The 16,870-nt window shown below is 30.2% G+C and overlaps 1 protein-coding gene across 7 annotated transcripts in view; it reads left to right on the top strand.

Annotated features, from left to right (window-relative positions):
- The window catches only part of LOC129962574 (uncharacterized), a 38,846-nt gene that overhangs the window by 19,926 nt on the left and 2,050 nt on the right, over positions 1–16,870 (top strand). For 6 of the 7 annotated variants that reach the window (XM_056076353.1, XM_056076351.1, XM_056076350.1 and 3 more), the window contains exons 4-8: positions 7,409–7,538; positions 8,272–8,319; positions 10,543–10,612; positions 13,072–13,119; positions 16,479–16,544. In XM_056076353.1, coding sequence (XP_055932328.1) covers positions 7,409–7,538; positions 8,272–8,319; positions 10,543–10,612; positions 13,072–13,119; positions 16,479–16,544 — 362 coding nt within the window. Of the gene's footprint in view, positions 1–6,737; positions 6,913–7,408; positions 7,539–8,271; positions 8,320–10,542; positions 10,613–13,071; positions 13,120–16,478; positions 16,545–16,870 lie in introns of those variants that run through there. The other variant, XM_056076356.1, reaches the window with a different exon arrangement.

Raw genomic sequence — 16,870 nt, forward strand, 5'->3', positions numbered from 1 at the left:
GTTCGTCTTTAAAGGTTTGGGACAGAACTTCTTTACGTGACCATCCACTCCACAGAAATAGCAGGTAAACTTTGGACGGTTTTTCGGTTCGTATCTATTCCGTGTGAAACCTTTATCTTGCTTCATCTGTTTAGGACTATTATTATAGCCTCTGTTATCACTGCTAAAGGCGTTATTTCTAACATTTACATGTTGATGTGCCTTGGAATTTGGATTCGACGGTCTCCGATAAGTTTTTCGAATACACTCGTACTCGTCTAGCTTGTCTGTTAAATCTTGGGGTTTGACTAATGTCCCCCATACGTCAACAAAATGGTCAAGAACCTCTTGTGGAACTCTCTTCTTTACTTGATCCGTAATGATCAAATCTTTCAGTCCCTCCAAATCTGTGACATTCAAAGCACTTATCCAGCCTTGAAAGTAATTTGTAACTTAATAAATGAAATCTTTCCAACTCTACTCTGGATTTCTTTGGTGCTGAACAAATTTCTGCCGAAAACCTTCAGCATTCAATTTAAACTTCTTCATCAAGATTTCCTTCACATGTTCAAAATTAAAAAATTCTTCTTCTGGAATTCTTGCGATCAGTTCCACTATCTCTGCAGGCATGAGAGGTATTAAACATGACACCCAGTTTTCCTCATCAATTTTCAACCTCCTGACTTGTCTCTCAAACAATGACATATATAAGACAATGTCACATTCTTTTTCGTCGAATTTTGGCATGGACTTGGAAATTTCAATCTGCGGATTGATATGAAATTGTCCACCACTAGCTGAACTAGCATTAGATGCAGCCATTCCTGCTTCCATTTTTTTCTTTTCCAATTCAAATTCCATCTCCATCTGTAACTTCGACTTACTTTCTTGTAGAGATTATTGTTTCTAGTAAAGTTTTGACAAATTCTTCTTCATATACCTGACTGCCAGTAATTAATGTTTTTAGCCCATATACTGTCATATCAGATTTCGGTTCCTCCCCCATTTCAGTTGCCAACACTATAAGATCACACTTGATACCCTTTGCCAAAAACGCCATTATTAAATAATAATTCTGACCCGAAAATAGAAATTTACCCTGTTTCTTTTAAATTATACAAATACTTTTTTGTTGTTTTAAAAACGCGCACCAAGAATTCTGTTACTGCGGAGATACTCTTTACAATATTGAAAAAAAAAAAAAAAACTCAAATGAAAATAAAGTAAAATAATAATAATTGCTAACAATATTATCTTGATAATTTTTAAATTCATAAAACTTATTTTAACAATCTAAAATGCAAATACATGTTCCAAACAATTTCTGTTTTATTTGAAAACATTTCTTAAAATATTAAACATAAAATGGTTTATGCACTTGCGACACACTTTTTATAATGTAACACAAATTAACTTTTAACAACTTTTGTTGTCGTTCTATTTCACAACAATAAAATGTAATCTCTAATACAACACTCCCTTTATACTTATATCAATAAAAAAAAAAGAAAATGCAAAAGTAATAATTCCATTTCTTCCATTAATAAAGATCATTCACATTAAAATATTAAACCAGAATTATTTATTTGAGCTATAGTCAAATGTTACGAAACAATAACTGAAAGAATTTAGTACATAAACAATCATAAAATGAAGAGAGTATTAGAATGCTTTCCCGAATAACAGCAAATAGTATTAATTCTAAGAAATATCCTTTTAATAAAAAAAAACACAAATGGCATAAATTAGATGATAAAAAACCCCCATAAATCTACTCTTTCCTTTTACTTATTTCTAGTTTTCTTTTTTTTTTAACTGCCGTCAACAGGATTCATAAAACAAGAATGATTTATCCAGAACACCGGAAATACGTATATCAATCAGAAAAGTATTATTTTTAAAATATCTTTCGTTCGAAATCGAAACGAAAGTTTTACTGGTAATTATTTTTCAACTAGAATACAGAATTATCAAGCACAAAATTCAACTAAACATATCACTTATTTACTAGAATACAGAATTATCAAGCATAAAATTCAATTAAACATACCACTTATTTAAGACAACAATCAAAATAAATTCTTTAATGTCCAGAATATCTGAAAAAAGAACATAAATATCAAAACAAGTGAAACAAAAACTCGTAGAGCTTATTATTGTATTTTTCAAGAATTAATTCGTTGCAATGTTTATGGAACAATTACTTTATTATATATTTTAAAAAATATATCAAAAGAACACCAGTTTTGTTCTTATAAAAATAAAGAATTTACTATAAAATGATATACAATTATTTATGAGAGCATTCACCCTTTCAAAACGAAACGATAGTGTTGAAGCGGTTGGGACGTGCTAGGATAGAACCTGGGACCTTTAGGTTAGCAGTCCAGTAACTTAACAATTATACCAAAACGATCGTTCGGGTAAAAGAGTTGTTACTATCTTATATGCGATTCACCACAGTACTCTCCCTCCAGTGAAGTCGGAGGTGAGATGAACGATATGGCGTTGAGTGGTGATGTATTTATGTAGTAGTAGCTGTTGTCTTAATGGGCCGTACCACACTTATTCGAGTAGCTCCAAGCGTTATGGCGAGAGTTTGTGGGTGCCGATGCGCCAAGTGTGTCTGGCGACTTAGGGTTGCTGCGTCACGTGAGTCTGACGACTTTGCTGCGCCAAGTGAGTCTGGCGACTTTGGTTGCGGATAGATGGCGCCCCAACAGCTGTATGAAGGTTGAAGGTTCAGCGTCCGAGGTCACCAATGTGCAGGTTTGAAACGCGTGAGGATAGAACCTGGGACCTTGTGGTTCGCAGTCCATTAACTTAACAATTATACCAAAACGATCGTTCGGGTAGAAGAGTTGTTACTGGCTTATATGCGATTCACCACAGTGTCAACAGTTGTTCAGCTCATTTATTGATAGAAATAAATTTTTAACACAGCATGTTTTAGTTTTCAGGGGTGTTTGTGCTCCGGGGAAACCCCGGAATTCCGGGGATTTTGAACTTCGATACCCGGAAATTCCGGGGATCGTCGTTCAAAAGGAAGTAGGAATAATAATGAATTATTTATTTTGATCTGGGTAATTTTGTTTGCTTTGAAAGCAGAAAACGAAAGGTCAGTGTGTGTGGTGAAAACTTTTCCTTTAGATCCAGAGCTAAGAGGTAAAACCAGTACAATATTAGTTTTTGAAAAATTATCATCTTTTATGTCCCATATTTTTAGTGATAATGAAAAGTCAAAAGTAGAAGCTGAAATAAGGTTATACCAGAGTGATATTGATATCACCAAAGAAATGCTCTACACATCTGATGAAAGTGGAAATCTAGCCAAGTGTACAATTGATAAATTTTGGTCTAAAGTTTTTAATTTAAAAGATGATTTCACAAATGATTATAAGTATCCTACATTGGCTAAATTAGTCAAAGCCTGCCTTAGCTGCTTCCATGGCCCATTAGTGGAAAGTGCATTCAACTTAATGGATACACTTGTCACTGACTATAGAACCTCTCTTAAGATTGATTCTCTAGATGCAGTGCAGACTATTAAATATGATTTAATGGCTTCTAAAGAAACCTCATGTGAAAAATATGGCTCAAAAAATCCAATGACTGATCCAATTCACAAAGATCTCTTACTGAATATGAACAGAAGTTGGAAAACATATCAAGAGGACTTAAAAACATGTATTTCAGATGAGTCACCTATAAAAGTCTCTGAAAAACCTTCTACATTAGCAGAAAAGCAAACTGCTTCTACCTCTGCATGTGCTGTTCTCAAGGAAATTTCTTCAACTGTAAATGAGGAAAATAAAAGTCAACCTTCCTGCAATTATGAAGTTCACCACAAAAGAAAGACAAGCCTACAAACATCAGAAAATAAAAAAAAAGCAGCAGAAATTAGATAATTTTTTTTAAAAGAATTAATTCAGGTAATTTAAAATATTTGCATAAAATGTAGTAGTTTATATGTTTGAAAATTTATGGTTATTAATTTTGCAAAAAAAGTAATTCATTGAACTTTTATAATTAGGTCATTCAATACTTCATAATTGTAATTTTTCATTTCTCCCCCCCCCCTTCTCGAAACTCCAAAATGCCGGTAGTAAGTCCGTAAAAGTTTCAGGGGATTTTTTGGGGTCCCACAAACACCCCTGAGTTTTATTTCTCTAAAGGTACAATAATCAACTTTCTTTTTTTTTTACTCTCTTTATTTTACTGACGTAAACTATATTTAATTATCGTAACCACTGACGCGGTATTATCACTGACGTAACAAATAAAATGGCAAGTTCCTGGCGGAACAAAGTATAAACTATAATAAATTAATACTTATTTGTGCTGTAAAGATATATTAAAAACATGTTAGAAGTTGACACAACATGCAGAAGTTAGAAATCTGGATATCACTGGCGTGATACAACAACTTATATTCCTGACGGAACAAAATCACTGACGTGATACAACAGATTATATTCCTGACGGAACAAAATCACTGGCGTGATACAACAAATTATATTCCTGACGAAACAAAACTATATCTTTACATGCGCACCAAATCAGAAAACATTTAGCTTACCCGAGTTCTTTTAGCTACTGCCGTAACTTCCCTCATCACATACCTGGATTCGGTGGGTTACCTCGATTTCCTTCTGGATTAAAAGAAAAGATAATAGACACCTTCATTAATCCAGATCCCGTGCGCTGCCACCAAGATGTCGCCGCTGCCAAGCTTTTTCAATTTTTTATTTCTCATCAGAAAAATTAATAAGGCAAAGACTGCCCTTTTAGTAAGTAAATGTAAACGAAAATAATTGGTATGACACCATATTTAAATTTTTTTGACAACATTTAATTGACATAGGACGTAACATAACATACAAGAACACTATAACAAAATTTAGTACGAGAACATCATAAAGCTCCGAACATCCATCTTTTTTTTCTCTCGGCACCGTCTCTCCCGCGGTTCTAGTCCTCCGCACTCTTCCCTTCAATTCGTTTTCTGATTCTAATCATCAGCAGCGCCCTCACACTAGTCATCAAAAGTGGCTGGTGTTATTCAATATTTATGATAATACTTTTAGTCTGCATAAATCCAATGTCATACAGTAATTAATACTTCGTTCATTTTGAAAATTTTGTAACAATGTGTGCGTATATATATATATATATATATATATATATATATATATATATATATATCATGGGTTCGCTGTAGTGGGTGTATGGTATAACACAGTCAACAGGCCTCAATAGTAAATAATGACGTTTATTAACAAGAACACACAGATGACAAAACACAGCCAAGATGCACCCAAGCAATACATAGCAGCACACTTAAAACAAACAGCAGCCTACAAGTAGAAATTTGTAACTAACAATGACTACAGCACACAAAGTGGCCAGACAGAAGGGACTCTACGTAGCTATTCTCTACGGTTTCTCCAAACAATTTGATTAGTACAATTCTCGACTGGTTCCTCGCTTTAGCTGTATTCAACTGCTGACTCACTACTATACGACTAACTATTCCACACACAACTCGATGTTGCTTCATTAATAAACTCCAAGATTCGGCGCTCAATCCACTAGTCACTTGAGCTCCATTCAGTGCTTGCACTTTGCTGGACTAATCAAACTAACTCGTCGCTGACTGACTATACGATTCTTTACCAAATACACAACTGTTTTGGTTTTGGACTATCGACCTTTTATAATTTCCTTCGCAGAGCAGAGAAGGTTCTCGGACAATCAAGCATATCTCAGCTCCTATTGGTTCAGCTAATCCCTTTTATAAGGCTTAGTTCTGTAGTAATGGGGTGAAGGTTGTATTTATTAAAAAGGGTCGCATTAGCTCCTGTGTGTGCTGTAATCGAACATGTGTTACCATAAGCAGATCCGTCCAAACAAAGTTCATTTTCTCCAACCTCAAGTGCATGAATTTTCGATCTTGCTTCTTGGGCTTCATTCGTGGAAAACAGTTTTCTTTCTGCAAAACGGTCGCAAATTGGTTTTCTTGCAATCATGTGGCACTTTCCCTGTTCGGTTCTCTCCTTACTGTACTTCGGTTTATCCTCCAGATCGCAAAGTTCCTTTTCGATGACACCGATATCCATTCGATTTTCGCCCTTTTCTTCACCCACTTGTCTTTCGCCGTTTCCTTCAATTTCTTTTCTGACATCTTTTTCCACTTGTTCAACAATTTTCACTCTTCCAACACATCTGTCAACATGATCCTTAAATTTGTCGCAGTGTCTTTGGATGAATGCATTGAATTCTTGCGTTTCCACTCGCCAGGCTTGAAAATCTTCCTGCATTTTCTCCTGCGCAATTCGATTCTCTTGCCACATTTTCTTTAATTCGGCCAATAACACGTTCAGATTAACATTTTCCGCCATTTTTGCTTAGGATATCAACAACACCATACACTATTAGCAACTATCCCACTTCTGACGCCAAATGTTACGAAAAAAATGAAATTCCATTAAAAATCCACGGTGTTCACCAGTAGTGAGTGCATGGTGTAACACAGTCAACAGACATCAATAGTTAACGTTGATTGGCACAAATACACAAATGATGGGGCAAAAAAAAACAAAAAAAAAAACAGCCGAGATGCACACAAATTAAAAAATATTTACCTGTGGCGTGAATTTAGTATTTTCACTGAATCTATCTTGTCTTCCTTGGCCAGTTATTTGGAGATTAATTCCTTGCATGTGGTTAATAGTACTCAAAAATCGAATTTGTGTTTTAGATACGTTTTAACAAACCGATTGAAACAGAAATTTGACACAAAACTACAACTGTAATCACAAAATCATATGCCTAATTTAATGTATTTAAATCTTTGAGTTATCGCGTTTACATGTTTCTGAAAGTACAGACCAATGGAAAGTCAATCCCTTGTAGAATTTGGCTCAAAATTTGGTAGGTGTCTAAACTATAGTTGTTAATACCGTGTATCGAATTTTATGTATTTAGTTCTCTTCGTTTTGTTGCTATTGTATTAAATTATATTTGAACAGCCGAACAAACAGACTTCCTCTCAACAGATTTTGTTCAAAATTTGATAGAAATCTACAAATTTGGTATAAAGACCATATACCAAATTGTTATATTGAGTTATCTAGAGAGACGGACATTTTCCAAAAATGTGTTTTTTTCAAATTCAAGGAGGTCTAAAACATGGAGATTCGTTAAAATCTCGAGTTTGAATTTTTTAACAATTACTATACTTTCTCAATCCTATGTATACAAGAAAATAATAAGAGCAATAGGAAGATTTTTTAAAAATTTGTTTGCCAATACTTTTGCTTTTATTTTTTATCACTGTATTTAAATAAAATATTGCTGAATATAAAATTTAAAAAAATCAAATATTATATTCATACTAGAATAAATTGAATATTTGTTTACTTTTTAGTTTTGCCCAAATATGATGTTTTACTTTACGCTTGGGTTCAACACTCTTTAGAAGAAGACATGAAACAGAAAGAAAAGGTCATTTCCAATCTAGACAAAATGCTTGAAAATGTTTCTAAGAGGAGGAAATTGTAAGTTATACCATCTTATAACCAGTACTGTAAAGAGAAAACAAATAGTTATACTGTATAATTTTCTTTGACTCTAACAGTTATCTTAGTTAAAAAAATCTCTAATTACAAACTTTATTTTCTAGCATCTGTTTGCTTATAACTAAGGCATACACAAGGGAGTAAAATTTTTATACTGATGAAATGTACTATTAATACTACAAATGATTATAAAAGCTGCAATTAAATTGTATAATTTTATCAGCATTTTTATTAAGTGTTTTACTCCCACAGCGAAAATGGGAAGAGGAGGATTGTCTTGAAAATATGCACTGTAATCTATCATTTTACCTAAAAATAGACATAAGTTTTTGAGTTTAAGTTTAAAAGCATTTCTTTCTAATAGTTTTTTTTTTTTTTTTATCAGTGAGGGGGGGAAAAAAGACAACAATCTATATTTAGATCCTAAGTAACTTACGTAGAAACATTAGTTTAAAAATATTACCAATGGTATTAATATTAAAACTGGAAGGAAAAAGCACATAAATTGTGAAATTTAAATGATAGAAATGAAAACTTTTATCATTTATTGATTATAATAAATATATTTTAAAATCCTGAAAGTTTCTAGGGGGGGGGGGGAAACAACATTCCATTCAATTGAGTAATTCAACTTCAGAAAATATTACTTTAATTTTGCTAAATTTTATATCGACTTTGATTAAATTATCATTGGGACTTTCTTATTTTACAGATTGATTCAAAAATGTCCTAATTCTATCTGTGAGGATTTAACCAGAAGGTAAATGTATTTCTTTCCCTTTTTTAAGTCAATTTCTTATTTAATTTGTTTTGCGTTGTAGTTATTTAAAATCTCGCCAAATAAATATCACTCATTCCAATTCATGCTTAATTAATTACCTGTCTTATTGTTATTTCTTTAGCATCACTTCTCAGATTATTAATTTTATTATGCTTCATTTAAGGCTTATTTCTCTAAATTATATTTTCAACTTTCACTTGTATTTACATAATTTTTTAAAAATAAATTGTGTAAGTAAGTGATACTTTCTAAAATACCTCTTTTTCTATCGTGTGAGAACATGATGTTGTTTTGATTAGGGGTTTTTGAAGCCCTAAAATGCATAGGCAGAAAAATAAAAAGTAAAATTTGTTTGAACTCATAAATTGTAGAATTTTTTTTTTCCGATTGGGACCATAAATACGAAAAAATATTCCACATCTCAAATGTTTCAGATTAGTTTCTGAATCAAAACCTTCTGACAGTTTCCAAAATTATCTTAAAATTCTTCCAAAATTATCATGGTGCAAGATTTAATCCCTTTTTTCAAAATGATTTAAATTTTTAATCTTTGCTCTCAAATTTTGTGTTGTCAAATAAAATAGTTCTCAAATGATAATCTGAGATTTGTAACAACAGATTTCTATCTTTCTTTTCTTTTTTTTTAAGCTGCTTTTGGTGACCAGCTGGTTTATTAGGATTATTTATGTGAAAAATTTCAGTTATCTCTTTTATGCAGTGGTAGCTTATCTGTTCAGATTGCAGATCTAAGTATTCCTAAAAATTATTTTTAAAGTATGTTTTTCATATTGCCAACTTTTCCTCTTTGAAATTCAATAATGAATTAAAATGGGAAAAAACAAGGAAAGAAAACAGAAGAATCAAGAAATATGATAGAGACAATTTAGAAAGCATGAAAATTCATACTGATTGAAAGATGGAAAGTTACTCCTTGAATTTTGTGACTCCAAAGATGTATTTCATGCAGCAATGATTTGAATGCATTTATTCTTTTTCTCACCCCCATCTAAAGCTTTTATTTTTACTCCCTCAGTTAGCTTTCTTTCATTGTCTTTTTATGAGCTTTAATTTTGTTTATTGTTTCATAGAAACAGCTGGAAATGCAGCCCAAAATACATCTGAGTTATTGAATATTTATTTCTTATTTTAAATTTAAATGTCAATATTTCATTAAAAATATGTAAGTAATTTTTCCAAAATATTTGATGCAGAGAAATCAATAAAAGTAAGAAAAAGATATTACAGATCTTCAATAAATATTTTACGTTACTTTCGATAAGCAAAGAATTGAACATTAAAAATCCAGATCATTTGTGTCAGGTTGGAATACCGAGCAATGCGTTGTTGAAAAAAATGACTATACCTTCAAGCAAAAATTTTAGTAGTGAAGTTTCTTTGCAACATTGTTCATTTCTGAGCTGATGAGCTACTATTGTTTTTATGTAAAGCTTGATGTTTAATGCTCTCTTTGGCTAAGTATTTCTGAATTTTGAGTTTTGATAAGCTTATAATGTATATTATTTTTAAACTTGTTCTGTTCACTTAAGTGTTACCCTGACAAATTTCTGTCATCTCATCTACAAGCTTTAATTTGATAGAGGTAATGATTAATTTTCAACTAACTCAATAGTTAGCTTTATGAATAAACATGCTCATAAAATTTAAGATAATAAGTAAAATAAAATAATTTTTTAACTTATTCAATAAAAAATATGTTAGTGCATTACAATAAGAAATCAAAACCTAAAGCTAAAAGAGATATATCTTTTTGTATATTCTGAATGCATTGCCAAAATGAACAGTAATCATAATAAAGAATTTTTTAAAAGATTATTAAAATTACATAGAAACAAAAACTTGGTAACTAAGTTGCTATGATAGAAAAGATATTTTTCTGAATTTTCAAATATTGTAAAATTATTTTTGCACTATAAAATTTTCTTATATTATCAAATAAAAACACCAAAATTTTGCTTGATCTAATTTATGTTGCTTATTTTAATTAGATAATTAAAATTTCTGCACAAAATATAACTGTGGCATACATTTACCATTCTAGATATGTTTAGATCAAATTTCATTAGCTTCAGTATCTATAGGCACAGATATTTGCTTTTATTAGTTTTAGAGATATTTTACTATACAAAAATGTAAATATTTCTTGAGGATATTTTACTCCAAAGGATTTTTATTGTATTTTAGAATGATGAAGGATGCAAAATCTAAGAATGAGCTACTGCATTGTTTACATAGAAAGATGGTCAGACGTTTGGTAAGGAAATATGGATGCTCTTGTATTCAGTTTCTAAATTCTTTTTAAAAATTCTTAAATCCTATAAGGATTACTTAAAATTAAAGAAGTGCATAAATCTCCAGGAAATGTAAAAATGTTAGTAACATAAGGTAACATAATTTAAACAAAAAAGGCATTAATTAAATAGCCTGTGATTTGTCATTGTTTATATACAGTAAGTGATTAATTGTGAGCAACAAAAATAAATAAAAGTGAAAATAGATTTTTTTTTTTAATTAGCCAAATATTGATATAAAAAGGAAATGCCCCCAGAATAATTATTCCATGTTTACAATATCTGCATTTTGAAATATGTGTTTAAATAAATTCTATTTTTACTTTTAGATGCATAAGTAAGAAGAAAGGCAATGCATTCAAGAATACAATGTATGCATCATTTTTTGCTTCCCCCTCCCCCTTCCCAGACAAGCTCCTGTATTTGGTGCATTTTGTAGTGAATTGCCTTTTCAAATTGTTATAACTTCAATATTTTATATTATTCCAAAATCAAAGAATTTCTAGATAATAATTCTGCTGATTTTCTGCAATATGCTCTTGGAAGAATTAGAAGGGTCACATAATATCTCAAATCTGTAATAATTAAACAAATGTATGAATCTGTAATCAAAAAGATAATTAATTACACTAATGAGATCTGGTATAGAAATAAAACAATAATTAATAAATTAATTCAGCTACAATGTATTTTCCTATTAGAAAATTTTATAATGCAGTTTCTAATATGACAGATGCTTGGTCACTGTGCACCACTGGATATAAAAATAAAAGAAGTTGGTATATTCAAAGGTATTAAGAAAAGAAAAACAGAGAAATTTTGAGGGCATTAAAAACTTTGACTACAAAATAGGAATATTGGTTAATGACAAAAATAGAATGGAAAAATTTTCAAGAAATGTTAAGTGGTAACCTAATATATGCTGACGGTTTTAAAATAAATCTTTGAGGGAGATATGCTTCACTTCATGAACAATAGAGAGATAACAATAGAGCAAGCCATAAACTGTGTTATTGACTAACGATTGGGAGATATCAAGATAATATCCAATTCTAGATCAGCAGTTATGTCTTTTCGATCAGAGAAAGAGAAAATAATGAATGGATTGAAATATAAAATACTTAACTATAGTGAAAAGATTCAACTGCACTAGTAATGGCCCAAAAAGAATTTCATAACAGCAAAAAGAGCATATGATTTGGTAAAACTAATTACTGAAGAGTGAATTATTGATATGGATTTCATTATATCAGTCATTTGACTAGAAATACATGCAAAAGGGAAATTAAGAAAAAAACAAATAAGATGGTCATCTTCAATAAGGAGTCCAAACAATAACAAAAAATAAACAAATATTATATAAGGCGTTTTTATACAAATCAAATTGATAATAACCATAATGTATTCACAGTTCATCAACCAAGATTCTTTGTACAAAGAGAAAACTGCTGATGTAAAAAAGAATCTGGAAGTATTGAGTGTACACTGTTGTATTGTGAATTCTGGGGAAAATGATAACTTGACCACCTAGTTGGAGAAAAACAAATGACATAAGTAGACCGAGTTTCTATGTTTGATGCAAATTATTTAAAAAAAGTAATTGAAAATGTAAAATTAATGTGCTGCTACCTCCAGTGTTGCCCTGGTGGTAGCATTTAATTATATTGACGACTAATTACTTCACTTACATGGCTTTAATCAGAGCAAATATTTTAATTGATTGATTCTCAGATTTAATTATTAGCTATGTTGTTAATTCATCTATGGAATAGAAACAAGAGAATGTGACTATTCATATGCAAAACAAGGTACATATGCACAGGTTTACAAACTTTGTTCTATATGCTTAATTTTGTACCGTTGTAGGGGGGGGACTAATCTTCATTTTGATTCTTTTAAATATTTTTTTTTAATTTCATAGTAATTATAATTTATTTTGAAAAAATTCTAAGACAGGAGATCAAAACTCAGTCTATTAAGACAATGATGTTGCCTTTTCCTTCTTTTGTTCCTTTTACTGATTTCTTCAATGTTTTTTTTTTTTAATTATATTTTGAAAAATGAATATAACTAAAAATTTCTTTCAAAAGTATTTAATAGATATTTTTAGGAACTAGTTTTATATATGCATTTGTTGAGGAGATTTAATGGTAATTAGATATAATATTTGATTAATCTTTTATCTTTCATAGAAAAGATTTTTTTTTTTAATTTGTCATTCTTCATTTAAATTTTTTAATGATCCAATCTAAAATAATTTTTACAATAATTCAATTTATTTTTTCATTTGAGATATATGTGTGCATCTAGATCATATCTTTTTTTAAAAAAAATATTCATTCTCATACATTATTACATGATTTGTATAAAATTCATTATAAGCATCTCATTTCTATTTAATTAGAATATGCTTTCTTAACAGAGACGGTTATCCAGGCGTTTCTCAACAATTCCTGAACAATCAGAAAAGGTAAAAAAAATTTCAATACTATATTTCTATTATGATTTTTACATGTCGCATCTTTATACTATGAATAAATTCTAAATTTGCAAATAAAAACAAAATTCCCCATTTAAAAAACTTTTATGTGATATTACTAGGATATAAATAAATGGCTTTGAAGGCTCAAAAGATTTTCATCCAAACCTAATATTTGCATAAATAATTTACTTAAAAAATTTACATCATTTCCCAAATTAGTGTACCAATATTTATCATCTCTACTGCCCATTCAGTTTCAGTCTTAAAATTTCCTTTCCTTCAACCAATGCATATATATACAGTACTATGCAAATTAATTGGGACAAACAGATTTTTTAAGAAAATTGCTCCTTTCTTGGGAATTTTCTGCCTCAAACTGTTTTCAATTGCATTTTCTTAGAATGTGTGACTGCCCTTGACTAGTCTAAGCCGGTTTGATCACGTGATCATGACATGTTGAAAATTTATCCCTTCAGTTGCTGTAAAAAGTGGTCACTTGTGTGAATTGTCTCCTTCTGACGTGTATTAAAAAAAAAAATGGATATCACTCCCAGGAAAAGGTCTAGAATTGTTACCCTTAGTCAGCATACTTCTATGGCTGTGAGGGATATTGCTGCAGTAATTGGAGTTGGAAAATCCAGTGTTTCTAAGATTATTAATCAGCAAAAGAATTTTAGGGCAGTGTCTCCAAAATGAAAGAGTAAATATGGATGCAAACGCAAGACCACGTTTTGAACAGACAAATTTCTTGTACGAAATAGTACAATGCATGCATCCTTACAAAACAAGTAGAGATCTTCAGAGAGAATTATTAGCTACTGGTGTGAGTGTGGATTCATCGACAGTTCGATGAAGGCTTAGTGAACTTGGGAGATTTGCAAGTAAACCAATAAAAAAAAACTGTTATTAACACCTGCAATGAAGAAAAAACATTTGGATTGGGATAGGAAATATCAATCCTGGACTGCACAAGATTGGAAGAAGGTTGTATTCAGCGACAAAACGCATTTTCATGTGCAAGGGTTTCGTCCAAGATTTGTCAGGCAAAGTGGTGGAGAACCGATCAGGGAACAACATCTTATTCAAACAGTTAAGCACCCTCAGTAACAGATGTTTTATGGTTATTTTACTTCTGAAAGACCTGGCAGCTTAGTACTAGTTGAAGGGACGATGAACTCTAAATAATACATTTCTATAACAGAAAGTAAAATTGTGCCTATGATGCAAACGTTTGCTGGTAGTGTTGGTATTTTTCAACAAGATCTTGTTCCATGCCATCCTTCTAAGCTAACAACGAATTTTTTTCAAAAACAGAAAATAATGGTTTTGGATTGGCCTGGTAATTCTCCTGATCTAAATCCCATTGAAAATTTGTAGAGTATTTTAAAGAGACATCTGAGTAAAATGGACTGCTCAACAAAGAAAACAATGATTGAGAATGCTATAAAAGTTTGGTTTCGTGATGACGAGATCAAAAATTTATGTTCTAATTTAGTGGAATCCATGCCAAACCGTGTACAGGATCTCATTCAAGCTAAAGGATGACATATTTTGTATTAGATTGCTATACTGTGCATATAAGTTACTAATTAAACAACATTTGTGAAAAATTTTGTGTTTGTCCCAATTAATTTGCACAGTACTGTATATATATATAACACAAGAATATGTCTAACTTAATTAAACTTTGTTCATTTTGCTCAGCACAAATCACTTCTTTATGTGAAAATATTTTCTATGATGTTTTAGGATTGAAAGTATTTTGTAAAATGTCAAACATTTAATTAATTTAGAATAAGAATTAAAATAATAAAATATCATCAGTATTTATTTATTATTAAGCATTTTATGCTCATAGCTTTAAAATGATTCAGTTTAATATTCTATCTAACTGGACAAACATTTGGAGTTTCAAATATGTGAGGGGGAGGGTAAATGATCTGACAAAATTTTTGACATTATATCCTTTGTCCGCTTAATTATGTTTATAAAATTAGGTTGTTTACAAATTATATATATGGTATCACAGATGATAACTAGAAAATATAGTTTATTTACTTTTTTTAATATGCCACTATGAAGTTGATTTATCTTAGCCATAGTAGTATTTTGTGCAAAATATGCATGTCAGCTGCAATCAGCATGTCAAATATGCATCAGCTTGCAAAATATGTCACACATAAGGCAATAGTTTCTTTCCCTGCTCAGTAAAATATAAAGTAGCTTAATGGTATGACAATTAGAGAAATCAACTGTCTCCATATAGGTGTTTCAAAATAATGAAAACGCCACAAATGAATACAAGAATCTATTTTTAAAATGTAGGAGTACCTTTGGCATGTAATAGAGCTTAAATTTGTCTGGGAATCAAATCATACAAGGGCTAAATAAATATTTAAAGGAATGGTGTACCATTCTTCATGGAAATATTGAAAGTTCTGGGAGATATGTTGGTGGAGAATATTGATTCCAGATTAAGCTCTAAATTAGAACATAACGTCTGATTATATTGAGGTGATCAAGGTATATATTTCACTTTATCCTCATGTTCATCAAAACACAATGTCTTAAATAAATGAATTTAGACATTTTACCTTTAAAAACACTTAAAAGCTGCAATATTTTGATCACAGTAGCTCCAGCTAATTGGGCACATATAATCTGGACTCCTTGACAGTCTGACATCTTACACTTTTAACAGAAATCCTAGATATATACTACATCATTAAAGCTATGTACTACTATGATGTATACTTTATATATTAAAATGAAAGCTAGTAGCTAGGATTATATTTTAATGCTTAAGAAGTGCATTCTCTAAGATCACTTTTATTTACAGGTGTTTCCATTATTTTGATACCACCTGTAATTATCAATATTTAATTATTATAAGTTTTATAGTTATCAACATAAAATTAATATCCATTTATTCAATAATTATTAATGTATAGTTTGAATGAATAGCTCAATATTACTTAATTGTATTTTTTATCTCTTTACAGTGAGTTCTACTGAAATAATTTGAATTGTAAAAAGTTGATAAAAATTATAGTAAGCAATTTAAATGCATAAGTAACGCTATACATTTAAAAATATTGACAATATTTGTCATTTTTTTATTACATTATTATTGATTCTGAAAAGGAGTCATTGTTCAACAATAATAATAAATAAAAGGATTGAATGTAAATTCTGTCGTTCACAACTTTTTATTGAAAAATATTCAAACTTTAAAATAATGGAAACTTTCTATTTATTATTTTTAATAGATTTAAAATTTTTCTATTTATTTAATATTATATGTATTTATGTGTGTTATGTGTTTATATGTATTTATGTATAAATAGATAAATAAATCAACCAGGGATATAACTGGAAAAGTTTTGACAAGAAGTTTCTATAGAGTTCTTAAAGTAAGTACATAGAAAATTATGCTTTCATTAATTAAAAGAAACATTATTCGATCTGTATGTCACTTTGTGTATTTATACTTTTTAAAACAACAGAAAATAGTTGAATTTCAGTAAAATGCAGCTATTGATTTAAAATTTAGTATTACTTGGAATTTGTGATTTTACCACCTCATCAGATTATTATTTTAAAATGAAATCAAATTTTAAACTTGCAACAGTATAATTACAGTTAAGTAAATTCCAAAAAGAATGATATGAAATAGAAGTGGCATTTAAAATAAGCTTAATATGAATCAGAGATATATATTTATGTAAAGATAGTGAGA

The sequence above is a fragment of the Argiope bruennichi genome, chromosome 3, assembly GCF_947563725.1.
Source record: "Argiope bruennichi chromosome 3, qqArgBrue1.1, whole genome shotgun sequence".
Taxonomy (NCBI): Eukaryota; Metazoa; Arthropoda; class Arachnida; order Araneae; family Araneidae; genus Argiope; species Argiope bruennichi.